Consider the following 27,967-nt stretch of genomic DNA (forward strand, 5'->3'; position numbering starts at 1 on the left):
AGCCTTGAACTGCTGGGCTCAAGCAATCCTCCTGCCTCACCCTCCTGAGTAGCTAGAACTACAGGTGTGAACCACCTTGCCCTGCTGTTATATGCCAGTTTCTTATAAAATGCTATAAATATCAGCAAATGTGCAACAAACGTTTAATAGGGAGGCCACCTTAGTTTTCCTTTCTGTTGTATGTAGTAGGAGCAAACTGCCTTTCTGTTGTATGTAGTATCAGAGCAGGTCTCTTCTAATATTAACCTGAACAAAATCCATCCTATTTCAGGATGCAGTTGTCTATCTAAACATAAGTAGAGATAAATGAAGGATTTTTTTAAATTTTATTATTTTATTTTTTTTGAGACAAGGTCTCATTCTGTCACCCAGGCTAGAGTGTAGTGGCACGACCACAGCTCACTGTAGCCTTCACCTCCCAGACTCAAGCAGTCTTACCACCTCAGCCTCCTGAGTAGCTAGGGCTACAGGCATGTGCCACCACTGCCAGCTTTTTAAAATTTTTTGTAGAGACAGGGTCTCACTATGTTGCCAGGGCTAGTCCCAAACTCCTGGGCTCATGCGATCCTCCCACCTTGGCCTCTCAAAGTGTTGGGATGCTTTTTGATGCAGAATATTGATTTATAAAATACTGTATCTTTACTGTCCCTTCAGAGTTCAGCTAAAGAAACGTGCTTTTAGGTTTTAAAAACAGTCCCGATAATTGCATCCTCCAGTGGTCCTACTTAAACTGAAAACAAGGTATTGTCTTCTTTTTCACAGCAAGACCACACAACACAGAGGTGTTGGATGAAAACAGCAAGCCCTTTTCAATGCAGCAGTCCATAGAATACCTCTGTCAGAATCAAAGACTAAGCTTAAGAGTTCCTCGCATATATCGTTGTGCACAGGATCAACATGATGGTGACTGGGAAAAAATTACTTCAAGTAACATGCTTAGCTTTCCCTCCTTAATGTGAAAAATCAAGGGCTTACTGACATAGGAACAACAGAAATGCTCCTGGAACTTCAAGTTGCTGAATTATAAGTTTATTTTTTATCAATAAATATTTTTATACTTACATTGAGTGATGTGTTTAACAACAAATTGTGACAGAGCTGAGTGCTCCTATCTTACAGGGTCAATGAACTACTTATTAAGCCTTACTGATAGCACTGAATTTAGCAGTTCTGAGAACATGTGAAACTATGTTAAAACTGAAGGCACTATATATTTTTACATAAAAGCTTGAACATACAGATGAATTATAACCTATGTGAAGAAATCTTAGATATAAAACTAACTTATCAAAGATATAAAAGAAATTAACCAGGTTTCCTGAAATTTTAGTTCTTGAACTGTCTGTTCACCTCTGTGGGGAAAATTCTTAGTTCCAGTGATAACTGTTCTAGTTACTACTTTTAAGTATGTAAACACTAGAAAGGTAGTACTAGTGACATCATCACGTGTATTGTTATCTATGGGGCAAATGTGTGGTGCCCAGAATAAAATATACCTCATGCCTAGGGTAGGGACATCCTTTCCAGCTCAAACGTGGGTAGGGATGTGGGAGAATAAGAATGTGGGAGAACCAAGAGAAAAAGTGGGGCTGGGAGAGTGGAGTTCCCGTAGGGCGTAGGCCTGTGAAGTAACACTGGGGCAGATATGTATGTTATATACAACTATTTTTTTAAAAAACTTATATCCATGTTGGGAGTAGATGGGTATATAACAGTTTGGAAATACTATCTTTGGAGAATGTATTTTTGTATTTATAAATCAACTTTTAAAAACTGTCTCATTCAAAAGGGAATAATTCATATGTACCCTTAGGAAATAAAGACCTGTGTTATCAATGTGTCATTTTCTTCTTTCCTCCATAACTGTACCTTGAAACCTTACTGCTGACCTGCAGAAAATGTGCCGCGTTATGTACCTGGCTCATCTTCTTCAACACACTAACTATGAACACTAATAGCCATTAGGGGCCATGGCTACAGATACTACATTGGAAAGTTGTCTTTAATCACACAGGTGTTAAACTCAATATAAATTTACCTAAAAACAATTGCTATACATAAAAGGAGTTCTGGGTACTAAGGGTAGAAGCCTCACTGGCTACAGTTTTTTAATAGTACAAGTCAAGAAATAACAAAATAGTGACTATAACCTGTATTCAAATCCCTACTCTGTCACTACTTGATCTGGGCTGATATGGTATGGCTCTGTGTCCTCACCCAAATCTAACCTTGAATTGTAGCAATCCCCACGTGTCAAGGGTGGGACCAGGTGGAGGTAACTGGATCATGGGGGCGGTTTCCTCCATGCTGTTCCCGTGATAGTGAGCCAGTCTCATGAGATCTGGAGGTTTTATAAGCGTCTGGCATTTCCACTGCTGGCAGTCATTTTCATCCTGCCGCCCTGTGAAAAAGGTGCCTGCTTCTCCTTTGCCTTCTGCCATGATTGTGTAAGTGTCCTGAGGCCTCACCAGCAATGCGGAACTGAGTCCATTAAACCTCTTTCCTTTATAATAATTACCCAGTTTGGGGTATTTCTTCGTAGCAGTGGGAGAACAGACCATAAACACCTCCATTTTCTCATCTGTTAAATGGAGATAACAGTCCTGGCTTAACAGGGCTTTTTGAGTTAAGTGATATATTCCACGTAACCTGCTTAGCATAAGAACTGGCACTAGAAACAGAACATTTTAGATTATGGAATAGAACTTAGGGGAAAATAGCAAAGTCTCTGATCATCTTGAACTACTCAATTGGGACTTATCCCTGAATTAAACCTTTCTAGTAGCTGAAGCACAAGAAAATAAACTTGGAGAAAAAACCTAAGGCCAGTCATGCACTGCCCTACTTCCCTTTCTTCTCTATTGCAGGTTAACTATGGCCTGTAGGCAGTTTTTCTTCTTCTTTTTTTTTTTTTTGAGACAGTCTTGTTCTGTCACCCAGGCTGGAGTGCAGTGGCGCGATCTTGGCTCACTGCAACCTCTGCCTCGTAGGTTCAAGCGATTCTCCTGCCTCAGCCTCCTGAGGTGGGATTAAAGGCACTTGCCACCACACCTGGCTAATTTTCTTTCTTTCTTTCTTTTTTTTTTTTTTTTTGCGATGGAGTCTCACTCTCATCACCCAGGCTGAACTGCAGTGGTGCAATCTCGGCTCACTGCAACTTCCGCCTCCCAGGTTCAAGCAATTCTCCTGCCTCAGCCTCCCAAGTAGCTGGGATTACAGGCGTCCGCCGTTACACCCAGCTAAGTTTTTGTATTTTTAGTAGAGATGGCGTTTTACCATGTTGGCCAGGCTGGTCTCAAACTCCTGACATCGAGTGATCCACCCACCTCGTCCTCCCAAAATGCTAGGATTACAGGCATGAGCCACCGCACCTAGCCGGCAAACTTTTTTAAATGGTTGGCGGGGGTGGGGGAAATCAAATGAGTAATGTTTTGTGACACATCAAAATTATAATGATGTGCTGCATAACTTTTGGTCAACAATGGCCAAATATATGATAATGATCCCGTAAGATTACAATGGAGCTGAAAAATTCCTATTGCCTGGGGACACAGCCATGGTAACATCATAGTGAAATTACTTTATGTAGCCTAAGTGTATAGTGTTTATAAAAGTCTACAGTAGTGCACAGTAATATCATGGCCTTCACATTCACTAACCATTTACTGACTCACCCAGAGCCAGCTTCCAGTCCTGCCAACTTGTTCATGGTAAATGTCCTAAATAGGTGTACCATTTTATATCTTATATATATCTATATATATATTTTTACTGTACCTTTTCTATGTTTAGATATGTTTAGATACACAAATACTTAGCACTGTGTTACAACTGCCTACAGTAATCAGTACAGTAATATGCCATACAGGTTTGTAGGTTAGGAGCAATAGGCTATCCCATATAGGATACCATAGGGTATACCATCTAGGTTTGTGTAACTACATCATGATTTTCACACAATGATGAAATTGCCAAGTGACATGTCTCAGAACATATCCCTGTCATTAAGTGACACATGACTATATATGAAACTTAACAAATCAGGCCTTGTTGAAACACAGTCGTGTTGATTTGTTTATATATTGTATATGGCTCCTTACACACTATCAACAGCAGAGTTGTGTACTATAGTTGCAATACAGACCATAGCCAACAAAGTCTAAAATGTTCTAGCACTTCACAGAAAAGGTTTTTTGACTGCTACTCTACTGTTTCAGTGTCACTGAACCATTTTACCTGGACCAAAGACTACTCAAGTCTATTTTCCTCCAACTGACACAAGTTTCTGCCTCAATGTATGGAGGTTTTCCTCAGTAATAGGAAACTGGAAAAATTAGTCAACATTTATTGAGTGCCTAAATGACTACCTATTTAGTATACCTGCTGATTTACTTGGCAGGCTTTTCTCACTATACTGCAAGCTCCTTGAAGGCAGAGATAGTTTACTTGAGTGGAACCTGGCACAACGTAAGTGCTTTAGAAATTGAATAAGCCAAGTAAAATGTTTTAAGGCAACCCTATCCCAAAATATTCCTGAAGATATTAATTTAATCATTACTAATCTCTGTGATTAGCAAGGGAAGTAGTCTGGCACACCAAATTTTATTAATAATACTTATTTTAATCTGTTCCCTTTAGTATGTCTTTATACAGTTCCCCTCGTGTATATACACTGATATAACTACAATTTAAAAGCCACTAATTATCTGTTTTTTATTTTGTAAGTAACAAGATATAGACATTTGAATGCCAATGTCTTATTCTGGAGAGACACTGGAGCTGAAGTTCAACAATGATCACACTTATTACCTGGCAATAAAAACACAACCATCTTTCCAGTCAGGTCAAAATATCCTACTTTTTGCCTTTCTACCAATTCCCAAACATTCACAGTTTTTCAAGGACCACTAATAAAATACAGGAAGCTTTTAAAGATAGTAAGAGAACACCTAGTGTAAGTTAGGTGAATTAAAGATGGCAAAGGAGATTACATCCTCAACACTGACAGCTTCCAAGACTTAGAAAAGAGATTGTTTCTTGCTTCTAAAATTGTTCTATTTTCCTCTGTAGGAAAATGAAAGTTTTTTCTTACAAATATTAAATAATCAAAATACTTACGCAAAATTAATCTGCTCCTCAATGAGATGAGCACTCCATTTAAATGATCTTTACAGATCCCTGAAGTTGCTGTCCTGTCACTGTATTTAAGTGATGGATATTCAATTGAATTATTCTGCATAAATAATTCTGTTCAACCCAGAAGTATAGTAGTATGATGGGTCAGATACAGTCAACTGTTCAATAAAAATGCAAATGTCTGAAATTATTAAAATGTACTTAAAAGTAACAAACTGTATCACACACTTAGGCTTAGAAGTGTTCTTTCAAGTTTTTTCTTTTAAAAAAGAAACCAGTCTTTGAAGATTTTTGTTGAATATAGCTATTTTCCAAGCTTCATCTTCTTTTTCTTTGGTCCATTAAGGTCCATGTTTGAAGTGTCAGTAGGAATGCTTATTCCTGGTATCTAAAGTAATGCAAATGGGGGGAAATAAGGTGATTTAAAGGATAGAATACATCTCACCCTCATCCTCCCCTTCCCCACTGCCAGCTTCAAATTTAAAAGGATGTAGTGGTAGGGAGGGGAAAGGGGGCTAATTAAAGGTTTTATACACAGAAGGTATTTTACAAAGTAGCAGTGGTTCAAAAATGTAAAAGCTAGACATGGTCTCAACAGGTGAGAAGCATGTCATTTTGGAAGTGTTCTTTTTAACTATAAAACAGCCTTCCCAATGGGGAGCCACTGTGAATGACAGAATCAGAGTCGATTTCAAGTGTGTTGGGGAAGGACAAAAGTTAAGAACCAGTATCTTAGGTGAAACACCTACACTTCATCTTCAAAATGCAGAGTTCAAAACTTCTAGATAGAAAAGACTAGGCAGGAGAATGGAAGACCTTTTTATTTTAGCACCAAAGACCTGAACAGAATCTCAGATGTCTAGAATCCCGTGGCCTAAAGAAACCAGTGAGAAAACAGGATTTGCTATGCAAATATTTAGTTTCTACACTACTTACAGGGTTCCCTCTAACATTAAACAGAAATAACTACGTCCCTTCTTTGACAAAATATGTACTGTTTGTTCCATCACAACAAGGAAATTTTAAGTTTGGCCTTACCTGTGGTTCTACCAGGGACATTCGGATTTTCTGATGTTGAAGATTAGATGAGTCTAACATGATTTTCACTTTGACTTTATCAAATACATGGAACACTGTATCTTCTATTTTAAGTGAGGGTATCTAAACAAAACACATTTTATCATTCTTAATTGCTTCCTTACATTTGAGGCTTTGTTCTAATCCTTTACAATTTATCTTACATAGAAGTTTAAATATAAAAATTAGTAAGCATCTACGTGTTCAACATAACAAAGGCCACAAACCTAGTAGTCTCACATAAATATGACCTACTTATGTGCTTACTTTCTCCTTCATTAAGGTAGTTCTAATATATATGTTCATTAAATTCTTGGTGATTAATTAATCACCCCACTAATAAATAGGAAATTTTTAGTCTAGTAGAGGAACACAAAGGTACTTTGGCCAGTTTATTGTTCAAATATTCTCTCAGGGCTGTGGTTCTCCTAAGGAGAATAGGGAGTATGTGTGTCAAATAAGAAACACTAGAAGTAAGTTTAAAAAAAAAGTTCCTTCCCCGAGTTATAAAGAGTCATTTATTGTTCCATGTAGGGCAAAACTTTACATGGTATAAAAGAAAGAAATCAAAGACAACAATTTCATATGAGAAGACATATAGTGGTGAGAAATTGTGAGTAAAACCATGGTTTAGTTGGCAAAATTAAATGTAGATTTTCTGGCATGTATTTGGAGATCAGGATAAATTCTTCAGGGTACAAAAAATAATTTTATGCTTTATAGGTACCATTTATGAACTCTCAAAGAAAAAGTGCCCCCCAGAAAAGAAAACAAACGAGAAATACCGTACCTCATCATCATAAATAAGCTGTGGGTTTGGTTTGTCCTTTTCTTCAAAAAAGACTGTCCCTTCTAAGCCATACTTTGGAATTAATACCACAATGGCATTCTTTCTTACAAATAAAATATAGGCTTCTTCACTTACTATTCCTTTGCTTTTGAAAAATAACTGTAAAATAACATACAACTTATTTAAATTGTCTTAAAATTTTTTAAATAAAAAATTGAAATTAAATTAAAAATGAACAAAACTTCATTTTTTCTAGCAGTATCGACAAAAGGCAAATACCTGGGTATGAAAAGCCACTGATGCACGTTGGGCATATTGAGCCATTTTGTGCCGGAAATTTAGATTTTTACATATATCTGCAAGCTTGTGTTTGTCTGTCAACTCTGGATAAGTACAGTCAGCCCCAATAGCCACAGCCAAAAGCCGATGAACAATGACATCTGCGTATCTAGATAGATGGAAAAATAAGAACCATGGTATGTCAGTACTAATATGTGCTTTTAAAATTCAAAATTAACCATTTTCTATCTCCTTTAATTTCATAAGGAAAAAATACCTTCTAATGGGTGAAGTAAAATGTGTGTATATTGGAGACGCTAAGCCATAGTGATGAAAATCATTATCCATTCCAGAACAGAAGTACACAGCTTGCATCATACAGCGAGTGGCTAATATTCTCAACAGAGTGTTTAGATATGGAAAAGTAGGAGATTCGGCCCGATCCAAAGACTCAGCCAAAGACTTGGCTGTATCAGTCTTAATTTCCAAATTCTGTAAACAAAAAGGAGGGAAGAGCACCATATTAAACATTTCTAAGTCAGTACCATTATGTCTTCAAAATATAACTGATCTGACTGAACAAACATCATGTTTTTGTTATTTTCCTTCCCTTCAAAGTAGAAGTGATAGCCAGAAACAAAACTGTACTGGTCACTACAGTTCTGTCAGAACAATGTTCGGATTCATCAAATTTAGCTGCTTTGTTCTACCCTAGGGAGATGAGTCAAATATAGATCTCTTCTCTTAGGTCTTTGGAAGAAATAAGACAATGAAGGAAAAAATCCCTATTTACAGATTAAGGCTTGGAGCAGAGGAGTGAGAAGCTGATTCAATTCCTATGAATCTGGAGAAGCTGGGCATGCATGCCGTAAAGGTCTGATCCAAAATCAGAAACCAATGCCATCGTGATCGAATAATGCCCTGCAGTCCAACATTACTGCTCCCAGCTCTCTTCTAGATGGGAAGGATAGGGCCTAACCAGGTAATCCAAGGAAAAGCAATGTAGGCCATAGTCACCCAACGGGTAAGCACCCCTAAATGAAAATCTACTAACAAGAAGTAGTGGGTATACAGGGCTGAAAAAATGTGCCCTTTCTATAGTTTCCTCTTTTCCATGTATGCAATAAATATGCTTTTCTTACGAACAAGAAATGGAAAGGATTTAACTGAGTTGAATAAAAAAAAAAAAAAAAAAACATTATTTATAAAGTCAGGCAGTTGACAGGAGCCATGAAGCAACACAGACATATGAAACATGCATAAAGACAAGGAAACATGGAAGAGTTTTATATGACCAGGATGCTGCACAGATCTTAGTCTAAACATCCGGCTTTAGCATAGGGTGCTCTTTAAAAACATTAGGCTGGGTGCGGTGGCTCACACCTGTAATCCCAGCACAGCACTTTGGGAGGCCGAGATGAGATAATTACTTGAGTCCAGGAGTTTGAGACCAGCCTGGGCAACATAGTGAAAATCTACCTCTACCAAAAAAATACAAAAAATTAGCCACTCATGGTGGTGTGCGCCTGCAGTCCCAGCTCCTCAGGAGGCTGAGGCGGGAGGATGGCTTGAGACTGGGTGGGAGGTGGAGGGTGCAGTGAGCCGAGATCGTGCCACTGCACTCCAGTCTGGGTGACAGTGAGACCCTGTCTCAAAAAAAAAAAACCAAAAGAAAAAAGAACTATTGGCATATTCTTGTTATTAACAAACAATAAAACCTTTATGGAAATATGAATATAAATTATTTAGAACAACAGGTAGATCAAAACACAAATAGATGATTTTTCAAACTATAGGACCTTACCCTTGACCTGGCTGCCTTAACAAGAATTTCATAATTTGATGGAGGTGGAGCAGGATGTTTTCGAAGCAGAGCATGTTCAGAAAATTCCTCATGAATTTTTTTTGCAACAGAAATATTGGCAAGTAACATAAATTCTTCAACCATGGAATTTGTTTCCCTGCCAATGGAAAAAGCATTAAACAAACAAAAAAGAGAATCTGAGACTTCTATATATCATATTTTTTCACAGGTTACCTTTGTTACCAAGAAGATAATAAGAGCATTTCCTATGTAAACATTCATATGTGTGTGTACATTTGTATTTTAAATAACTTATGATTCTTTCATCTCTCAGTTACTCCGCTAACAATCTCTTATTATGCAACTACTGCATGAGTAAATCTTACATGCTAGAGGAGACTTTACAAATTGCACTTAGCCAGTTGCAGTGGCTCACACCTGTAATCCCAGCACTTTGGGAGGCCGAGGCAGGCAAATCATTTGAGCCCAGGAGTTCGAGGACCAGTCTGGCCAACATGACGAAACCCCGACTCTACTAAAAATATTTAAAAAATTAGCCAGGTCTGGTGGCACACTCCTGTAGTCCCAGCTACTTGAGAGGCTGAGGCATGAGAATCACTTGAACCCGGGAGGTGGAGGTTGCAGTGAGCCGAGATCGCATCACTGCACTCCAGGCTGGGTGACAGAGCAAGACTCTGTGTCAAAAAACAACAACAAAATTGCACTCAAAAACAGAAGCTTTACTACTCTATTTATAAATGAAATGAAAACAAGCATTTTTACTTGATTTTACTAGGTCCAAAAATATTTTTATTTAATTGTAAATCAATAAAGTTTACAAGAACTAAAAGCTATTTAGATCATACAAATTTTGGCTTAAAAACCAAAATTTTTAACAATAAATTACTCAAATGAAGAGACCATATTTATAATAGCTAATTTGGATACTTACAATGGGTCAGTCATTGTGCTATAAATACATCCTGCCCTCAACACACACACCCACAAACTCTGTTTTACAGATGAGAAAATTGAGGATATATTTATTATTCTCTTGCTCAAGGTGAGAGTTACTAGCAGTACGAGAATTTGAGTCCACACAATCTGACTTCAAAACTCTTAACCAATCTGATACTGCTGTGATTCTCTATATAGTTATTCACATACATTTTTCGGTTAGTTTAGTAAATGATCTACCTTCTGTTGATACAGTGCTTTCTGTCTTGCAAGTCAATGAACACATATTATTAACCTTCCATTCAAGTTTCATCTTGTAACTTCTTGACAATATTTCTAAAGTATATTCATTTTAAAAATATTAGAAAGACCTCCAATCACATGGGGACATCTCAGAAATGTGTTCTTTCTTCTTCTTGGTAAGAAGAAATGGCTGATGTTTTACTTTGGCAAAGCTAGTGTCAACCTGTTGCTCATAAAAGCTCTTAGTACTGGGCTCATTATTAGCATTAATATTAAACATACTTACACAGAAGTTCTACTATAAGGGATTGTTAGATATTATAATAGCACACAAGCACATATTTATTCTAAGTAAAAAATTTGAGTATATTCCCATTTTTAACCCTTGGTCATCTATTAGAAAAGTGCATATGCATGTTGAATTCCAAAATTACCTTAATGTAAATAAGAGGCAGGGAAAGAGGCCTAAACCCTGATTTAACAAAAAAATTCTTGTTTCCTACATCTTAACTAAATCAATAACAATAGCTAATATCACCCTCACAGCACCCTATGAGGTAGGTGCCATTATCAATCATAGGCAATTTACAGACAAATAAATTGAGGCATGGAGAAGTCAAATAACTACTTTAGTGGGAAATATAATAGTAATAACAGCAGAGGGATCCAAACCTAGGGAGTCTGGCTTCATAACCCATGATCTTCACCATTATTCTACCCTACTATCTATCCTACTATCTATTATTCTATCCTACCCCCATCTTTCTGGCACCAGGGACGGGTTTCATGGAAAACAACTCTTCTATGCGACGAGGGGAGGGAGGGATGGTTTCATCAGGCATTAGATTCTCATAAGAAGTGCGCAACTTAGATCCCTCCTACACACAGTTCACAATAGGACTGGCGCTCCAATGGGAATCTAATGCTGCCACCGATCTGACAGAAGGCAGAGCTCAGGTAGTAAAGCTCACAGCCCAGGGGCTGGGAACCCCTGCACTACAGTATATTCTACTTTAGAAATTAATTGGGGTAATTTTTTTTTATCTTACTCTAACTATTACTAGTCAAGTTCTAATACATCACACATCAAAGCAAACAAATTCAAATTGAAAGTTCTTCTATTATGCGACTAAACGCAGTTTTATAGAAGAAAAACTGAGCTTAAATTTACTTTTCTGTCCTTTGCAAGCCAAATAAAGTAGAAATCATGACCCTAATCATTATTTTGTATATAAATGTTTTCATTATTTGTACTTATAGTAGGCGTGACAATTAAAATAAAAAAATCTTATCTAATGCCCATCAAAAAAATTACAAACCTAAGTTCCTTGGTCTGCAGATCTATAGGATCGTGAGTTTCACTGTCCATGTGGAATCGAACTTCAGGAGAGGATAGAGTCAAAGCCCTACATAAAAATTAAAGAGAAAAATTATAGTCAAGCAAGCCAATAAAAGACAAAATTATAGAAATTATTCTTTTAAAAAAGACAATGACTACAGCAAGTGTGTAATAGTTGCTCTTCTGAAGGCTTTATGACCATCTGCTGTTTCATGTTCTATTTTCATAAACAGCTCAGTAGAGCTTTCATGAACAGCTCAGTAGATTTAAAATGCATTTAACAAGAGAGGACGATAGCAACACAAGGAAATCTGAATCCCTGTGCTTCTGAGGGTTCTATCTTCTGTACCCAAACGATGAGTTTTTATTGAGCTACACAGGTTTTTCATCACTTTTACAAATAAAGAAGGGAATTGACTGTATTTAATTTACTACAGAAAACAGTTATTGGGGCAGGGGACAATAAAGAGGGGCAAAAGGGGAAGCTACTGTGGGTAGCTTAGTAACACCAGAAGATCCACAGTTCAGAAGTATCTTCCACAAAGACTGAACCAACAGAGAAGCAACTGATAACCTAGTATCACTAATAGGTTACAAGTAGTGATGGCTATTAATATTTGATTGCTAAGTGTCAGATAAACAATCCATGCTCAGGACTTTACACACATGGTTCATTTAATGAGCTGGCAAGTTCTCCTTTGGAAAGTAAATTCCCACAAGGCAAGGCAAGTCTAATGTTTCTTACACCTTGACATAACTTTCATGAGGTCAGCTCCAAATCAACCTAAAACTAAAAATTTTAATGAGACTGGGCAACCTTGAACAATCATGGAGAAGGAAAAGAAGGGGAAGAGAAAAATTAAAATAAGATGGAGCAAGTTAAAAGAAACATTAAGTCTAAGTCCTTGTCTTCTTCAATTCCTCACCTTTATTAAAAGAACTATAGTAGGAACACATACTAAAAAGAGAATCTCAAAAATATTCCTTTCTTGCCTTGCAGTGTGCACTTAAAACAAGGCTCTACTTCAGGTCTGATATGTATTTATTAATGGATTTTGACATAAAAAGCAAGGTATACTTATCACATTTTGATCATTTTTCCTCACAGAACACCTAAAATGTTATGTCTACCCATGAGTATTAATACTTTAGAAGGCAAAAGACGGTTTTTTTTTTTTTCTGATTGCTTTTTCAATTCTCCCTAAGACTAAAATGATTCAATGATGTTTTCCCAGTAGGCAACCATCTACTTACCAAATTAAAAATACAGACTGCTGAAATTAAAAAATATCCTCAGTTTTAAAAAGCTATGTTACAAATGCGAATTCTTACTTTAAAATGATTAAAATAAATACAGCTTCAATTTGCATTTTATTTACATTGCTTAAAAAAAAAACTTTGTGGTGTTTTGTGTCACACCAAAAAATTCAATTATCTTCTTCTTATATCCAAGTGACAAGCTTGAGCGAAAGTTTTGCTCAAGTTTAATAGCGTCCACTGGGTTTTAGCATGCCCAAATGATCCTTTCTTTTTCAAGTTTCATATTTAAGATCACATAAAAAATTCCCTGAAAACTGAGGTGTTAGTAGACATAGGTACATAACTACCTCAAACACTGTCCTACGGAACGTTCTGCAGTGATGGAAATGTTCTATGTGTGCCCTGTCCAATGGGATAGTCATTAGTCACATGTGGCTATTGAGCACTTGAAATATGGCTAGTAAGGCTAAGGAACTAAGTTGTTAATTTTATTAATTTTAATGAATTTAAATAGGCGCATCTTATGAAATGACACAAATGTACAATCCGCACTCACCACACCTTTAGTAACTGCTTGTGACCCTATCCTAGAGGGGCTTAGGAACTCTGAGACCAACATCTGGAAGGTTCATGTACTTGGTTTCCTCTGATAGTCAACAACGTCTTTTAAGAGTCAAATTTCTCTTAACTGGTTTCCTTCAACATGCCTGAGTTAATACTCTATACCTTACGCCTTTTGTAGTTAGGCAAAAGCCATGACATAACAGCTAAAAGACTCAGATCTGTTACTAGTCAGATCTTTGGGAAGACTCCTTTTATGCAACTTTTAATTGCCTAAAAAATGAGGAGGTTGAATTAAATAATCTCCAAAATTTAAAGTGCAAGGAGGACCTAATCTACGTTTATTTAAACCTCTGAAACCTAATGTCCAATCTGGAAACTCATTTCTAATTAAAATTAGAAACAATTTCTAGAAATCTTAGGGTGTTCTTGCCTTCCTGGAATTTCTTCACGATCTTTAACTCAAACACAATTTTTTAACACAACAAATTACAAGGATGGAACTCCTGAACAAACATCAGTCCAGAATCAAGTTGCTAACATTTAAAAGGAAGCTAGAGGCTGGGCATGGTGGCTCACACCTGTAATCCCAACACTTTGGGAGGCCGAGGCGGCTGGATCACCTGAGGTCAGGAGTTCAAGACCAGCCTGGCCAACAAGGTGAAACTCCATATCTACTAAAAATACAAAAATTAGCTGGGCGTGGTGGTGGGCACCTGTAATCCCAGCTACTTGAACGACAGGAGAATTGTTCGAATTCGGGAGGCAGAGGTTACAGTCAGCCGAGATTGTGCCATTGCACTCCAGCGTGGGTGACAGAGTAAAACTCCGTTTCAAATACATACATACATACATAAATGGAAGCTAGAAGAAACAGGAGTCTCTATTCACCCTTTTAAATAATTCATCATTGCCTATGATCAAACAATGTAAAGAGTATAAAAATTATCTTAATACTATGAAAAACAAAATATACCCTTTTTCAATCCTTCTTTTCTTCAGAATTTTGGCTAGTTTATTCAGTCCACGGAGACTAGTGGTAATATCATCATTCATGTTTGCTGAATCAATTCTCAACTGAGCTTCAGCATATGTCAGAGATGCCTAAAAAAGAAAATGTATGTTATATAATTCTTATAAATGATAGAAAAATGGTTTTCAATATGTCCTCCTACTTTCACTACATAAAATCCATGATTTCAGAAAACCTAAAATCAGTAACAAAATAGAAATTCTTAGCTATGATATTATACTTCACATCTATGATTTCTGGTTCATTAATTCTTATCTGAGGCATTATACAACATAAACAAACATATTTTAAAAGGTAAAATGGCAATGTTGTTAGCAAATAAACTTTAAACTTTACTTGTATATTCCAATTACTATATAAATACCCAGATAATGCTAAAATAAAACACAAAGGTAGGTTAGATCGATTCCTTCTCTGATAACAAATATGAAATCCTTTCCAGATGATCATTATTCCCCTGCAAATAATTAAGACTGCAGGAGTCGAGACACCATGTTTTGCAGGAAATCCAATAAATACCCAAAATTAAGCATGTAAAAACCAGACAAATGATAGTAGAAAAGAGTTAAAAGTAATCCCCAATGAAAAATAACCAAAATATACAAATAACTACTTCTGTTCCTATTTCTCTCAGAGAAATCCACCATTTTTTTTCCTTTTTTTTTTTTTTTTTTGTTTGTCTAAGGAGTAGCTTCACAAGTGAAAATAAGAAAGAGCATAACAGAGTTAGATAACGCAGGTCAGCTCGGATTCCTGGGAGAGCCAACTCATCTACTAAAGGCTAAGAGTTTCCCCTCTGAAAAAGGTTTTATGTTATATGTTCACTAGGTTTGTTTTCATATAATTTTGTTATACTGACCAAGTCTTAAAGAATTAAAAGTCATTCTTATTTTAAAGTACAAATTGTGATGGCTTAAATAATTCACACATCATTATTTACCAGTCTAACACAGTTTTCTTTGCAACCACTGATTAGCAGAACAGCAAGATGGATGCCAAAGGGCCAGAAAAAACAGGTTAAGCTTGGAAAACAGATCATTAGAAGATAAGGGGTTTGGCAAATCTTGAAGAAAGATGTAGGGCAAAATAAGAGAGAACATAAGGGATTTTTGGGAGAAGTACAAAGAAACAGGAAAAGGACAAGAAAGATAACCTGGCTCCATTATGAATAAACATGATCTCAGGCTAGTTCTACTAAAATCCAATGGTGACTTAAACATCATTTCTGTGAGAAAATGTGAAGAAAGAAGTGCTGTACCTGCTGACTTTTAAAACACTAACCATTTATAAGTAGGAACAGCTTCAATTACTAGGGTTCTTGAGTTAGGGCATAAAACCACTAGTTGGTCTTTTCAAGTATATATTCTTTGTAAGTTTCTGAATACAGGACAACTGCAACATGAACTAATTTCTGAATCACATCAAAAATTATCTGCTTATAACTGGAAAAAAAAACCCCTCAAAATTTTGCTATAACACAGACCTAGCCCTTGTTTTTCTGCCTAGAAAGACTCTTCCCCTCCCACCCAAACTGAAATACATTTGTCTGTATCCACTTTACATGTTCAAAAGAGCATCTAGCTTGATTGAAAAATTCTCAAGAAGTGGGCAGGAATCTCAAATTTAGGTGATGGCAGTAGGGCTGGGGCTGGTTACTTTGGCTTGGTACTAGCTGGGTCCAGAAAGCGGGCAATAAGACTCTGGTGGCCTGTTCTGCATTCTTCTCTGAGAGTAGGTAGCAAAAGGGCCAAATGAGTTTTAGTGTAAATTTAAGTGCATCTGTACATGTGTAAGCACGTGCCCGCAGCTGGGGACTTTTTTAGACTATGTTTATATCTCAGGTACTTATATGTATATGTTTTTTCTATTTTAGGTTAAGTAAATATACATATAAATAATTATACATAACATCTCTTTTCAAATATATAAATATTTTTATATATGTGTATATATACGTATACGTGAATCTTTAAAAAATTTATTTAGCTTTTTTCAAAAAAGTACCAGAAAGTTTAAAAATTAGAGATTAATAGCCATGAAACGAACCTTTGAATTAATAACACTTTTGGTAAACTTCGTTTTTAAGATTTCAGCGTTGTGATTCATTTCCCAAATACATGAAAATGCCAGCCTGTGAAGGAAAATACAGAGTATCTGTTAATGGGAATCAGGTTAAAGTAGTAAATACAATGTCTTCAAGGAAAAAAAAACCATGCAGAAATACCTGTCCACGTCACATTTTAAGGAACACAAGTTAGAGCTAAGCAACTCTGGAACCATGTCAATCCTCTGCAAAAGATAAAAATAGAACCACAGATTACTTAGCCATAACCATACATTTATTTGAGGTTCTGTTCTCAAATAACATTAATTAAACAAGGAAAGAAAAGAGTGTTCTGCTTTTTGTAAATAGGAGAATTGAGAAAAGGTCAAATAAAAGGTTTGTTTCTATAAAAGCACTTATACAAAATTGTTAAAGAAGGAAAGCTATGAAGGAAAACTGGACTTCATGCCAATTAATCTAAGTTTAAGCCCTCTACACTAACGACCTAGCTGTCCTCTGAAAGTTTTAAATCTCTGGTCTGTATAAGTTTATACTTGATACCTGACACACTCTATGACTGGACCTTTCTCCAATGCTTAATATAAACTACAAGGTGTTTTTAAAATACTAAAAAAAGAAAAGAGAAACTAAATTTTTATGGAAAAAAGTATACAGAAGAACTCTGACAATAAATCACTAATAGACTAAGTTTAATCTTCCCCTTGACTTTCACAATACTTTACTTGTTATTTGAACCACTCGATAACAAAAATTTGCAATATATTTAGTGATTTAAAGCCACGTTATTCCATGTATTTTTCTTAGCTAATTCATGGCCGTTTAAGAATCCTTAAATGTCCACGACTGTTAAATTTTTAAATTCAATACATTTACCTTTTCACAAAGATACACAGTTGTTCCTCTTCTGGCTGATTCTTGATCCAAGGCATTTCCTGGCCTAATAAAATGGCTCACATCAGCAATATGAACACCAACCTTAAAAAGATAAAAATAAAAGGATGTCAATATGCTTGACTGGGTAAATGTACCTAATGGAGTTTTAATAAGATAAAGTTTAGCTAAATTTAAAAAAGACTCAGTCACCTCTACCATTTCAACTTCTGACATATGGCCAATAGCGTGCAGCTACAATTATACTTCACAAGAGTAATTAACAAGCAAATTCTATTCTAGTTCAAAAGAAAATGAACTCAGAACAGAACTATATTTAGGTAAGAACACTATTACACATGAATACCTCCAAATTTCCATTTTCGAGTTCTCGACAATGTAGAGCATCGTCTATATCAGTACATCCTGGTGGGTCTACACTACAAATACACAGATGCCTCAGGTCTTCTCGGTTTTTCATGTCCTAGAAGACATGAAATGATAAACAAATTATTTCCAAAGCACAACTACAACATATTAATAGCTCTTGTGAAATCAGTAATATGTATACAAAAACAATTTAGCTGTATTTTCTTGATGACAACCACATTTCTTTTTCCTGCACTGGAGCAGAGAGACACCACGTATGATTTGTAACTAATGGTTTCCTTCCCTTTGAAACATTTAACATATGAAAGTGTCTGCCACATAGAAAAACTTACCCTTCAATGAAGAAGCAAATGACTTCTTCTGTAATTCCTAAGAATGCTATACCCAACAAAATGCAGGAAAAGAGGGCCCGTGGTGTCTACATATTTAAAAACACATATAGAAATTAAACAAAACTAGGCAGGATATAATAATTTATAAAGTCACTACAAATTACTTTCAACTTACCTTTTCAGTAATGCTCCAGGGCATCTTTGGCAGAAAACTAAGAACAGCCTGTGAAAAAGGCTGATGGGGAACATCGTGTTCAAGTAACAAAACTTCTGTTTCAGTCTCTTTCTCTCCAACATCACCTAAATTTCTCACAAAGTGTCCCTGAAACCAAGAGGCATTATTAGAAACGCCTATTTTATAGCAAATTTACATCTTATCATATTAAATTCTTCAGCATTTACATATCTTCTCAGTATTCCTAAATATTCCCATAACAATTTCTGAAAAATGACCCTTTAGTAAATTAGACAAGACTTCTCAACTGATTTATGATGGAAACTTTGTAAGGGTCCAGCTCTTACATTCTAAAGCATCTATTTCTTATTAATGTTCAAGTTTAAAATGTGCTTCCAATATAATCTTTTCAAAATTTGTTAATTAGAATCTATATAGAACTCACTTTTCATAGTCATGTTCAATAAAACTTTTGGTTTAAAAACTTACATAAAAGAGGCCAGGCACAGTGGCTCATGCCTGTAATCTCAGCATTTTGGGAGGCTGAGGTGGGTGGATCACTTGAGGCCAGTTCAAGACCAGCCTGGCCAACACAGCGAAACCCTATCTCTACTAAAAATTAGCTGGGCGCGGTAGTGCACGCCTGTAGTCCCAGCTAATCGGGAGGCTGAGACACAAGAATCGCTTGAACCTGGGAGGCTGAGGGTGCAGTGGGCCGAAATCACAAAACTGCACTCTAGCCGGGGCAACAGGGTGAGACTCTCTCTCAAAAAGAAGAAATTTACATAAAAGTAACCAAATGATTTACACTGGAATTTCATAAAATTAATTTTCAAAGTAGACATGCTACTTACCAGGTCACTTTGTGAAATATCTCTAAATTTCAGTACAAATTCTACATAAAAGTAGATTGTTTTTATTAAAAGCAGAAATACTATTCACAAAATTTTAATTAAACATCCCCACATAAAATTAATACTTTAAGCTTACATTTGGATATCTGGAATTTCTGGGCCAACCATCAATAGCAACAATAATTCTCCGTCCTTCTAATGTGGAAGCCTGTCTGGTTTCTATGCGAATTCGAGGGATTCTCTTATCAGCAGGTGTAAAGAGATGTCTTCTTGACTAGCAAAAATTAGGAATAAAGATTTTACACAAAAAAAATCTGAGGATGGAGGCAAAAGAAAGGCTATAAGTTCTATTAAATGTTTATCATTTTTTTATTACATAGTAAATGCTCTTTACTCACCTCCTTAATGTCAGACTTGGAAAGCATGCCACAATATGGTCTCCAATTCCTTTTTATTATTCCTACAACTCTACCTGTAGGCTTCAACATTTTCTCACTTACAGCAGTCTTAAGCTGAGATATAAAAATTAAAATGTTCAGTTATATTCCTCTAAGTATTATCAGGCAATTTCCTTTCAAAATCAAAATGCATACATGGATACTAATCCATTCAGGCAGTAAATTATGACATAAGACTACAGAATGTTGATGTTTCAAAATTCTAGACAAGAACATGCATGCCAAACCAAACCACAGACATTCTCTCTTGATAATAAAGTACTACAAAACAATCAAAAAGCAAAAACAAATAAATAAATAAAACTGAATATGTATGTTAGAACTCAACACTTTTCAGGATTAACATGAGGATTTACTGACTAAAATACACACACAGGTCTGGGAATTAGATTAGGGTTTTAGTACTAGTTTGTACAAATTAGCTATGTGGTATGGTGACTAGTTCCCTTTGGACCTTTATTTATTAATTCTAAAGGTTCTTCCTTATAAAAAATAAAAACCCAAATAAAGAGGGTCTGCTATTAGAAATAACAAAAGTTCCTATGGTATTTCACCTCTTAACACTATCCAAAGGCCTGGACTCTCCATGGATAATTTTATAGTGAGACTCCAGAGCAATGAATATAAATGATGGAAAAAGAAGAATAAAAAACTGTTACATGCATTCCAACTATTTATAATATTGTAATTATAAAATACAGAAATAGGCCATATCAAGTAGACTTAGCTCATATCATAAGAAATAACTGAAAGTATTCTCTTCATAATAAATATGGTATCAGATAAGTTGCCCAAATATAATGGCCCAGAAGTACGTCTATTACGTTAAGGGAATTTTACCTAAAGCATTTTCTAAAACATTTCCTAAAACATTACTTAAAGCATTTCAGAAAATGTTAAATACGTATTTACTTAAATCTCACTAAGTCTAATAATATACTTGACTGTCACAGATTTTCAGTTTCATACTTGTATTAACTCATACTAACAGTCTGTTTGCATTTAAACCCATTTATCTGAGCAAATTAAGACAATAAAAGAAAACTACATAGAAGAGAAAAAAAACATGTGTATGACATGCGTTAAATATACAGAACTATGATTTTATGCAATAAATCTGAAAGCAATGAAACTTGCTTTCCAGAGCTGACATATTAATAATACAAAGCTACACAGACAAAAAAAATCCTGCTTAGATTCATACCATTCGTTCTCTCTCTTCTTCTTTCTCCACATCTTCTTCATTTTGACCTTCATCATGTAAAACCACAGAAGACGGTGCTACCCACTGACTCTTGGGGAGAAGCTCCACAGCCACAATATCTTCGTGAATAGCTCTGTTTAAATGTTTAAGTCCCTGTAAGATTATCTGTTTAAAACAAGAGGGCACGTGCCCAAATTATTTTTAATGGCAATATAATAAAGGGAAGATCATCTAACAGATATTTACATACACTCTGAATATCTCTATGGAATCTCTATTTCTTCTTTATAGATTTTCTTTCTCTATTGTGTCCCTAATTCCACAACCTTAATTTCTCAATACCAGGTAGAAAAAATGTAAGTCAGAAAATACAGGCTGTGTTCATGGCTCCATCATAACTTACACTGGTAACAAGAGACTTTGGAAAAATTATTTATGCTCTCTAAATCTCAAGTCCTGATTGGTCAAATAAGAGTACACTACCTAGTTTTTATAGGTTGGGTTGAATATTAAATGAAATGCCATGCGCAAAGATTTAAAAAACTACCTGACAAATTGTGAGCACTGCAAAAAAAAAAAAGAAAAAAGTTACTATTTGCTTTAAAGTATGTGAAGCCTCATATGTTACGCAAATAGTATTTACCATTAAGTGTTCATAATATATAAAATATCATCTTATTTTAGAGTATAAGGAATTTATTTATATACTTGCCTCTTTATTTTCTTCATTGTCGCCATGAATCCATACTGTAGCTTCCAAGTAATTTTCCCTGCTAGCTCTAAATGTTCCTTGAAGGTATGTACCAGATTTTATGCCTTGCTGTAGCTTACTTAAGGGAAGATGCTCTGAAAATATTATTTTTCCACTTTCTATTTCATTCTATGAAAGAAGCAAACCAAAAGATGCTGCTAATAAGTCTTCTGTTCACTCAATACACAACTATTATTAATATCAGAGAATTTTTGAAATCTACATGATGATATACACAACTCTGAATAGGAGAGAAGATAGCAGTGTTTCTTATAGGCCAGTGCTAACAAAAACAGCTTTCTATGATGAAGGAAGTATTCATTTTGTGATCTCTAATATGGTAGCCACTAGACACAAGTTTCTCTTGGGCACTTGAAAGACAGATAGTACCACCAAGAAACTGAATTTTTAATACATATTAAATTTAAATAGTCATATATAACTAAGTGGCTACATATTAGGGCAATACTAAATCTGTATTTCAAAAATCAAACCCAACTTTTATCTTCTCATTTCCTTTTGGTTTGATAAAGTATCATAAAGGTAAGAAGGGATGACAGAAGTGTAAAGACTGGATTTATGTATAATGTCCTATCACTTAAAACCTATTTCTATAACAAGGGCTACCATTTATATTTACCATACCTATGTGCCAGGCACTAGGATGAAAATTGTATTAATGCTACAGTTATCATCTTATTTGATCCTTATAACAACACTATGAAGTTATTATTGCTAAACATTATATATTTATATATAAGAAAATGAATGCTCAGAATTTAATTATTCCCTTAGCACTCCTTCTCACATCAGCTATTGTAATGACTCCTTTACTCACCTCTCTGCCTCTAATCTTTCCTGGATAAAATGCTTAATGTTACACACTGACATGAGAGTGGTCTTACAAACAAATACCATTTCCAATCATTCTCTCCTGCTCCACCAATCCACATTCATATACCATTACTTTTTCTTAGCCTGACATATAAGGAAGGGATCTCAGAATCCTTTCCTCTTCATAGCAGCCCTTCAGGGAGATCTTTATAAATCAATTGAAAAATTACTAACCTACAGAATAAGTTCTAGGTCTTTACTATCTGGACACTCCCCTCCCTCTTCTTTCCTCTGTCTGCAGTGCCTGCCACTTCATTTGTCAGCAGCTACTCTTTATTCACAAATCAGCCATGGACTCCGTTCATTTTTTCCTCAACCAAAGAGTGCTACCAGGTACCAGGCCCTACTCAGGTTAATGGGAATATATCTATCTTAGAAAGTTAACTCCTTTAGGAATGGCATTTCAATAAGCCTATGACATCCACTCCTGTTTATAACACAACTATTCCAAATCCAGCTTACCCACCGACATTCCAATTTTTAAATTTGGTAACTATATGCCTAATATTCCAAAGTGGCTATTTTAATATTTTTACTTTTCAAAAACAAAACAAAAACATACCCCTTCTTCAGACAAACAAGCAAGACGATCTATGAGTTCGGGGTTAGCAGTTAGGCTCTTTACATATTCTTCACCTGAAAAAATAAGTTTATGTTGTTTTTGATAAGTGTTTTTTCCTTAGATATGAAAAAAATGGATAGTCTTGTTTGCGACAGTATACACGTCATTCTTTCATTCATTGAGACACACTGAGAGTCTCACTCTGTCTCTCAGGCTGGAGTGCAGCGGCGCAATTACACTTCACTACAGCCTAGAATTCCTGGGCTCAAGCTACCTTCCTGCCTTAGCCTCCCGAGTAGCTGGGACTATAGTTACAGACTACCATGCACAGCTTTTTTTTTGTTTTTCCTGTAGCGCTATAGTCTCCCTATGTTGCCCAGGCTGGTCCTGAACTCCTGGTCTCAAGCAAGCCTCTTGCCCTGACCTCCCAAAGTGCTGGGATTACAGCACCTGGCCTCAATTTATTTAAAAAACAAAACCCAAAAATCTGTTGATGTGATCATACCTAAGCAGAAGCAGGGGTTCCAGTATATTTATGAGATTTCATTGCTAAACCAGTTGCAAATAGTGAGGGGAAAATTAACAGCCACTGGGCACAACATATTTAGGTTAAAAACTATGTGAAATTTAAAAATACAAAAATATCACATGAAGTTATATAGGACTACGAAAATACTAAATAGTAAAGTGAACATCTGACTATAGGCCTGATGATTATTTTTACACGCATTTGCAAACATGCACTAAGTACTTCTACATTTAGACTTACAAGTGAAAGCTGGTATTCCTTCTTCTATGGCTTTCTCTTTGTTTCTCCTGTCATTTGTTATGAAGATAACTTGCAGCTGGTTGTCTGCTGACATTTTTTTCAAATGTTCATTGTACCATTTTGCTGCTACTCGAATCGCTCTATCATTCCTGTCATTAGCATTTTCTCCCTGTTCTTGTTCTACATAGGTTTCTCTAAATGGAAAGGAAAAACGAAATAAAAGGAAATCAGTAGAAACAAGGATATGTGAAAACTCTTAGCACATAAATGCTTAACCACTAAACTAGAAAAAGTCAATGGTATATCTTTTCTCTTGAATGTATTCAGATGTACACCTCAGAGAAGAAATCAAGATTCTTATAATTAAGTTTTTAAGAAACAATTTGCTTGGAAAAGAAGAAAATTATGTTATTAAGGGGACAAGAAAAAGGCTAATACAATTTTATTTCCTAAAAAGAAAAATTCAAGATCAGAATTTATACTTTAGGTTGAGACACTAAATAATAGTTTGTTGACAAATTATAATACAATTTCACAGGTATGATAATCAGATTTCATTCAAACTGTAGGTTAATAGCAATTCCTAAAAGCTACAAATAGTATAATTAGATCATTTATAATCAGAATTCTATAGTCATTAATAAATAATGCATATAAATTATCCATGGTAAACACTAATAGCTGAAGCTATGTAGAGACTGAAAAGTCAGGTATATTAATAGATATTATGTATTTCTTCTATCTGAACTCCCAAGTATGTCAACACATTCATCTATTTCTTTAAATCTGTTCATCAAAGCCAGGTTTAAGTACAACAGCAAAGTTCACTACAATAGCTTCCAGTACTTAATAGTAATAGATTCAATTTAATAATTTGATTTATATTAATAGTTTTAGAATTATTTTATTCCTCATCGTTGAATGCACTTGCTAATGCTTTTTTTTTTTTTTTTGAAACAGTCTTGCTCTGTAGCTCAGGCTGGAATGCAGTGGCATGATCTCAGCTTACTGCAACCTCTACCTCCGGGTTCAAGTGATCCTCCCAACTCAGCCTCACAAGTAGCTGGGACTAGAGGCATGTACCACCATAACCAGCTAATTTTTTGTATTTTTAAGAGACAGGGATTTTCCAGGTTGGCTAAGCTGGTCTGGAACTCCTGGCCTCAAGTGATCTGCCCACCTCAACCTCCCAAAGTGCCAGGATTACAGACATAAGCCACCACGCCCAGCTGCTAATGTTTTAAGCTCATCAGTGAAAGACACAGTCATAAATTTTTGAATTGGTTTTAAACTTGGGTCTTTCTGCACTGAAAAACAAGTGATGTTGCTATTTCTGGATTTCAAGGAGGTACTAACAATAAGAAGCCTACAAGGGCTTTACTGGTATTCTTTACAAGAACATTGAAGTTTGAGATATAAGAATCAAGAAAGTTGAGAAATTAAGGTTTTTAAAAATGTGCATAATCTGATGGAATTTCATTACCAGAAGTCTACACTCTAATCCAATGGTTCTCAATTGAGTGAATTCGCCCCTCAGGGCATTTTGCATCATTACAACTGAGTGGTGGTGGTGGTGGTGGTGGTGGGGGTAAGGGGTGGTGATCCTGCCAAAGAGGCTAGGAACACTGTTAAACATACTACAATGTATAAAACAGCCTTTCCACCACAAAAAAATTATTCAGTTCAAAATATCTATAATGCCAAGATTGAGAAGCCCTGATCTAATCCAATAAAAGTACCATACTCATCATAGATTATTTATGTAATATAACGTAATAGGCAATATCATATTTTTGAGACCACACATTGAGTTCAAAGGTCTTGAATCTAAAAGCACAACAAAGAATTATATTCCTGGCCAGGCGCGGTAGCTCATGCCTGTAATCCCAGCACTTTGAGAGGCTGAGGCAGGTGGATCACGAGGTCAGGAATTCGAGACCAGCCTGACCAACATGGTGAAACCCTGTCTCTACTAAAAATACAAAAATTAGCCGGGCATAGTGGTGCGTGACTGTAATCCCAGCTACTCAGGAGGCTGAGGCAGGAGAATCGCTTGAACTTGGGAGGTGGAGGTTGCAGTGAGCCGAGATCACACCACTGCACTCCAGCCTGGGTGACAGAGTGAGACTCCATCTCAAAAAAAAAAAAAAAAAAAAGAATTCTATTCCTTAACCTAATCTTGATCAATGTAATCAGCTGCAAAGTATTAAACTTTTAAAAAGACCATTAAGAATAAATCTACTTTCTATTTTTAAACAAAATAGAAACTTCACAAACTCATATATTTTATTACCCTCTGTTAGTTGTTCACATAATATGGTATTCCAGGAACTTAAGCAAATCTCATCTTCCAAGATTCTATGGTCCAACTCATGCTAAAACCAATTCAAAATGAAAACATTTTGGAAATAAAAGTACCTATTGTAGTCTAGGAGTCAGCAGACCTTGGTTTTAGGCTTGAGCCCATCAATGCCTGTGTGACCTTAGAGAGATCCACTTAGCATTATCTTCTGCACAGCCATGTAAGAATTAAACAAGGTATGAAATCTATCACTTATCTTCTGACAATGTCATAAATTACTCACAGGAACCCTCTCCCGAATTTTGCTAATCCTGTGGTTTTCTGATATTTAACGTAATATTCCTCCTACCTATGGTGCTCATTAGTGAAAGTATAGAAATGCTTCTCTTGGTTATTAGTCACATCTCGGATGCGTTTATATACGGGGGCACTGCGATTTCTCACTTCTTGAAGAACTGTTTGTAGCACAATTACATTCCTGATGGCAGGGTCCTCAAGAACATCAATCTTAAAGAAAGATAAAGTTAATTTTTCCTATATTCATTTGTAAATAGCTCTGTCAAACATAAAATCCTGTTTTATGTTGGGCATAAATACTTTATGTTTTAAAAACACTGAATAAGTTAAGCCAAGAAGCTATTTGGCTATAGAAAACGAGACAATAGTCACTAAACCCTTCAGATCTATTAAAAAAGCACACTTAAACAGACCAATCACAAGACTTCGTAGAATTAAGGGTATTAATAAAGAAATACGTTGGCCCACATAGTTTTTTGTTCCTAGGCACTTACAAGCTGCCTGGGAGTCGCAGGCTGGAGGCCACAGAAGCCCAGGTCCCCGGCCTCCAGGCACTTACAATCTAAGGCAGAAGAGACACCAGGAGTTAGAAAAATAACGTGTCTAAACTACGACTCCAAGAACTAAATTTTTTAAAGCACAAGGAAAAGAACCTCGGCCTGGGGAACAGGAAGCTTCGGTCCCGAGGGGGTTTCCCTTTCGCTAGGTATGTGACACTGCCAAAGACCCGCCTCCCTGGGCCTCAGTTTCCCTGTCATACCCCCTTGTCCCCGTGGGGCCGCGCTGTCCGCGGTTCGCCCGCCCACGCACCTGGTGCAGTAACACATTAGTGTCGGGCAGCAAGTAGTGCGGTTGCGGGCAGAGGCTGCTCGCCGGGTCCTGGGGCTGCGGCTCCAGGCCCGGCCCCTCGTGCGCCCCTCCACACGCTGCGCACCCGGGCGCACCGCAGCCGATGTCGTCTCGCAGGTAGTGCTCGCGCACGATCTTCATCACGCCGCCCGCCCGGGTCTTTTTTAAGAACGTCTTGGACTTGAGCATCTTGCCTCGCCGCGCAGAATCCTAACCCCAGCAGTGCTCTTCCAGCAAAAGGCGTCAATCTAGAATACAACTATGCCTCACCCCGGAGGTTCTTCCCCTTCCATTCCCGGATATTAGTAACACTTCTCGCGGGAAAATGCCGAGACAAACATTGGTTGGCTCTCTGACGGCCGCGGGGATTGGGCGAGAGTGAGGAGGGGCGGCAAAGCAAGGCGAGGAGCCATTTCCGCCCGTGGCCTAGGCGGGGCTTGCTTCTGGACGCCACCTCACAGCGTGTATTGCTTTCCGCTCCTCGGAACATCCGGGAGAGTTGACTTCCGGCGGCTTGTGGGAGTGCTGATTCTGTCCTCCTTGCGGGTGCGGAGATGGTTGTCTTGGTTACGGGTCCTAACGGTCCCCTGCCTTGAAATCCCTTGTTGAGGGCCTGCAACCTTGTGCTTCCGACTGGAGACGCCTTTGGTCCCTCGGTGTCTGCACTGGCTGCTGGCCAAGCCTTCAGTGTGGAGTAATTGACACTTTCGAGGTAA

At 36.6% G+C, this 27,967-nt stretch overlaps 3 protein-coding genes across 11 annotated transcripts in view; 2 read left to right on the plus strand and 1 right to left on the minus strand.

Annotated features, from left to right (window-relative positions):
- The window catches only part of BORA (BORA aurora kinase A activator), a 29,607-nt gene extending 26,802 nt beyond the window's left edge, over positions 1-2,805 (plus strand). For all 3 annotated transcript variants that reach the window (XM_003827454.6, XM_008952795.5, XM_057299589.2), the window contains one exon: positions 763-2,805. In XM_003827454.6, coding sequence (XP_003827502.3) covers positions 763-828 — 66 coding nt within the window. In that variant the 3' untranslated portion in view covers positions 829-2,805. The remainder of the gene's footprint in view (positions 1-762) is intronic.
- On the minus strand, positions 1,008-27,743 carry DIS3 (DIS3 homolog, exosome endoribonuclease and 3'-5' exoribonuclease). Of its 5 annotated transcripts, none has more exons than XR_010109624.1 (22): positions 27,213-27,742; positions 26,455-26,612; positions 23,804-23,997; positions 23,035-23,108; positions 21,540-21,707; positions 20,828-20,992; positions 19,564-19,677; positions 19,302-19,439; positions 18,312-18,458; positions 17,782-17,898; positions 17,418-17,519; positions 16,704-16,768; positions 16,526-16,610; positions 14,423-14,550; positions 11,606-11,692; positions 9,087-9,243; positions 7,560-7,774; positions 7,283-7,451; positions 7,004-7,162; positions 6,175-6,297; positions 5,119-5,524; positions 1,008-2,581 (listed from the first exon to the last, which is right to left on the minus strand). XR_010109624.1 is itself a non-coding variant. In XM_034936786.3 (22 exons), the coding sequence occupies exons 4-22, from the start codon at positions 23,895-23,897 to the stop codon at positions 5,441-5,443; spliced, it is 2,391 nt and encodes a 796-aa protein (XP_034792677.1). In that variant the 5' UTR covers positions 23,898-23,997; positions 26,455-26,612; positions 26,897-26,964; positions 27,213-27,263; the 3' UTR covers positions 4,688-5,440. The 5 variants fall into 5 exon arrangements, 4 of the variants coding, with proteins under 4 accessions (XP_034792677.1, XP_003827499.1, XP_003827500.1 ...); XM_034936786.3 differs by lacking the exon at positions 1,008-2,581 and adding an exon at positions 26,897-26,964 and having other exon boundaries at positions 4,688-5,524; positions 27,213-27,263; XM_003827451.6 differs by lacking the exon at positions 1,008-2,581 and having other exon boundaries at positions 4,688-5,524; positions 27,213-27,743.
- The window catches only part of PIBF1 (progesterone immunomodulatory binding factor 1), a 236,702-nt gene continuing 235,982 nt past the window's right edge, over positions 27,248-27,967 (plus strand). Inside the window, exon 1 of one of the 3 annotated variants that reach the window (XM_003827453.6) lies at positions 27,248-27,963. The gene's annotated coding sequence lies outside the window, so the exon portion shown is untranslated. The remainder of the gene's footprint in view (positions 27,964-27,967) is intronic. The other 2 variants (XM_057299586.2, XM_057299588.2) reach the window with 2 other exon arrangements.

Source organism: Pan paniscus, chromosome 14, assembly GCF_029289425.2.
Source record: "Pan paniscus chromosome 14, NHGRI_mPanPan1-v2.0_pri, whole genome shotgun sequence".
Taxonomy (NCBI): domain Eukaryota; kingdom Metazoa; phylum Chordata; class Mammalia; order Primates; family Hominidae; genus Pan; species Pan paniscus.

What these genes read in the sequence shown, in the direction of transcription:
- DIS3 (XM_003827451.6), bottom strand. Translation starts at nt 27,440, where the DNA reads ATGCTCAAGTCCAAGACGTTCTTAAAAAAGACCCGGGCGGGCGGCGTG. An exon ending in CTGCAGACCAAGGAACTTAG is followed by an intron (nt 9,244 to 11,605) that starts GTTTGTAATTTT and finishes TTCCATTGGCAG; the next exon opens with GGAAACAAATTCCATGGTTG. An exon ending in TTTACTTCACCCATTAGAAG is followed by an intron (nt 7,452 to 7,559) that starts GTATTTTTTCCT and finishes CCATCTATCTAG; the next exon opens with ATACGCAGATGTCATTGTTC.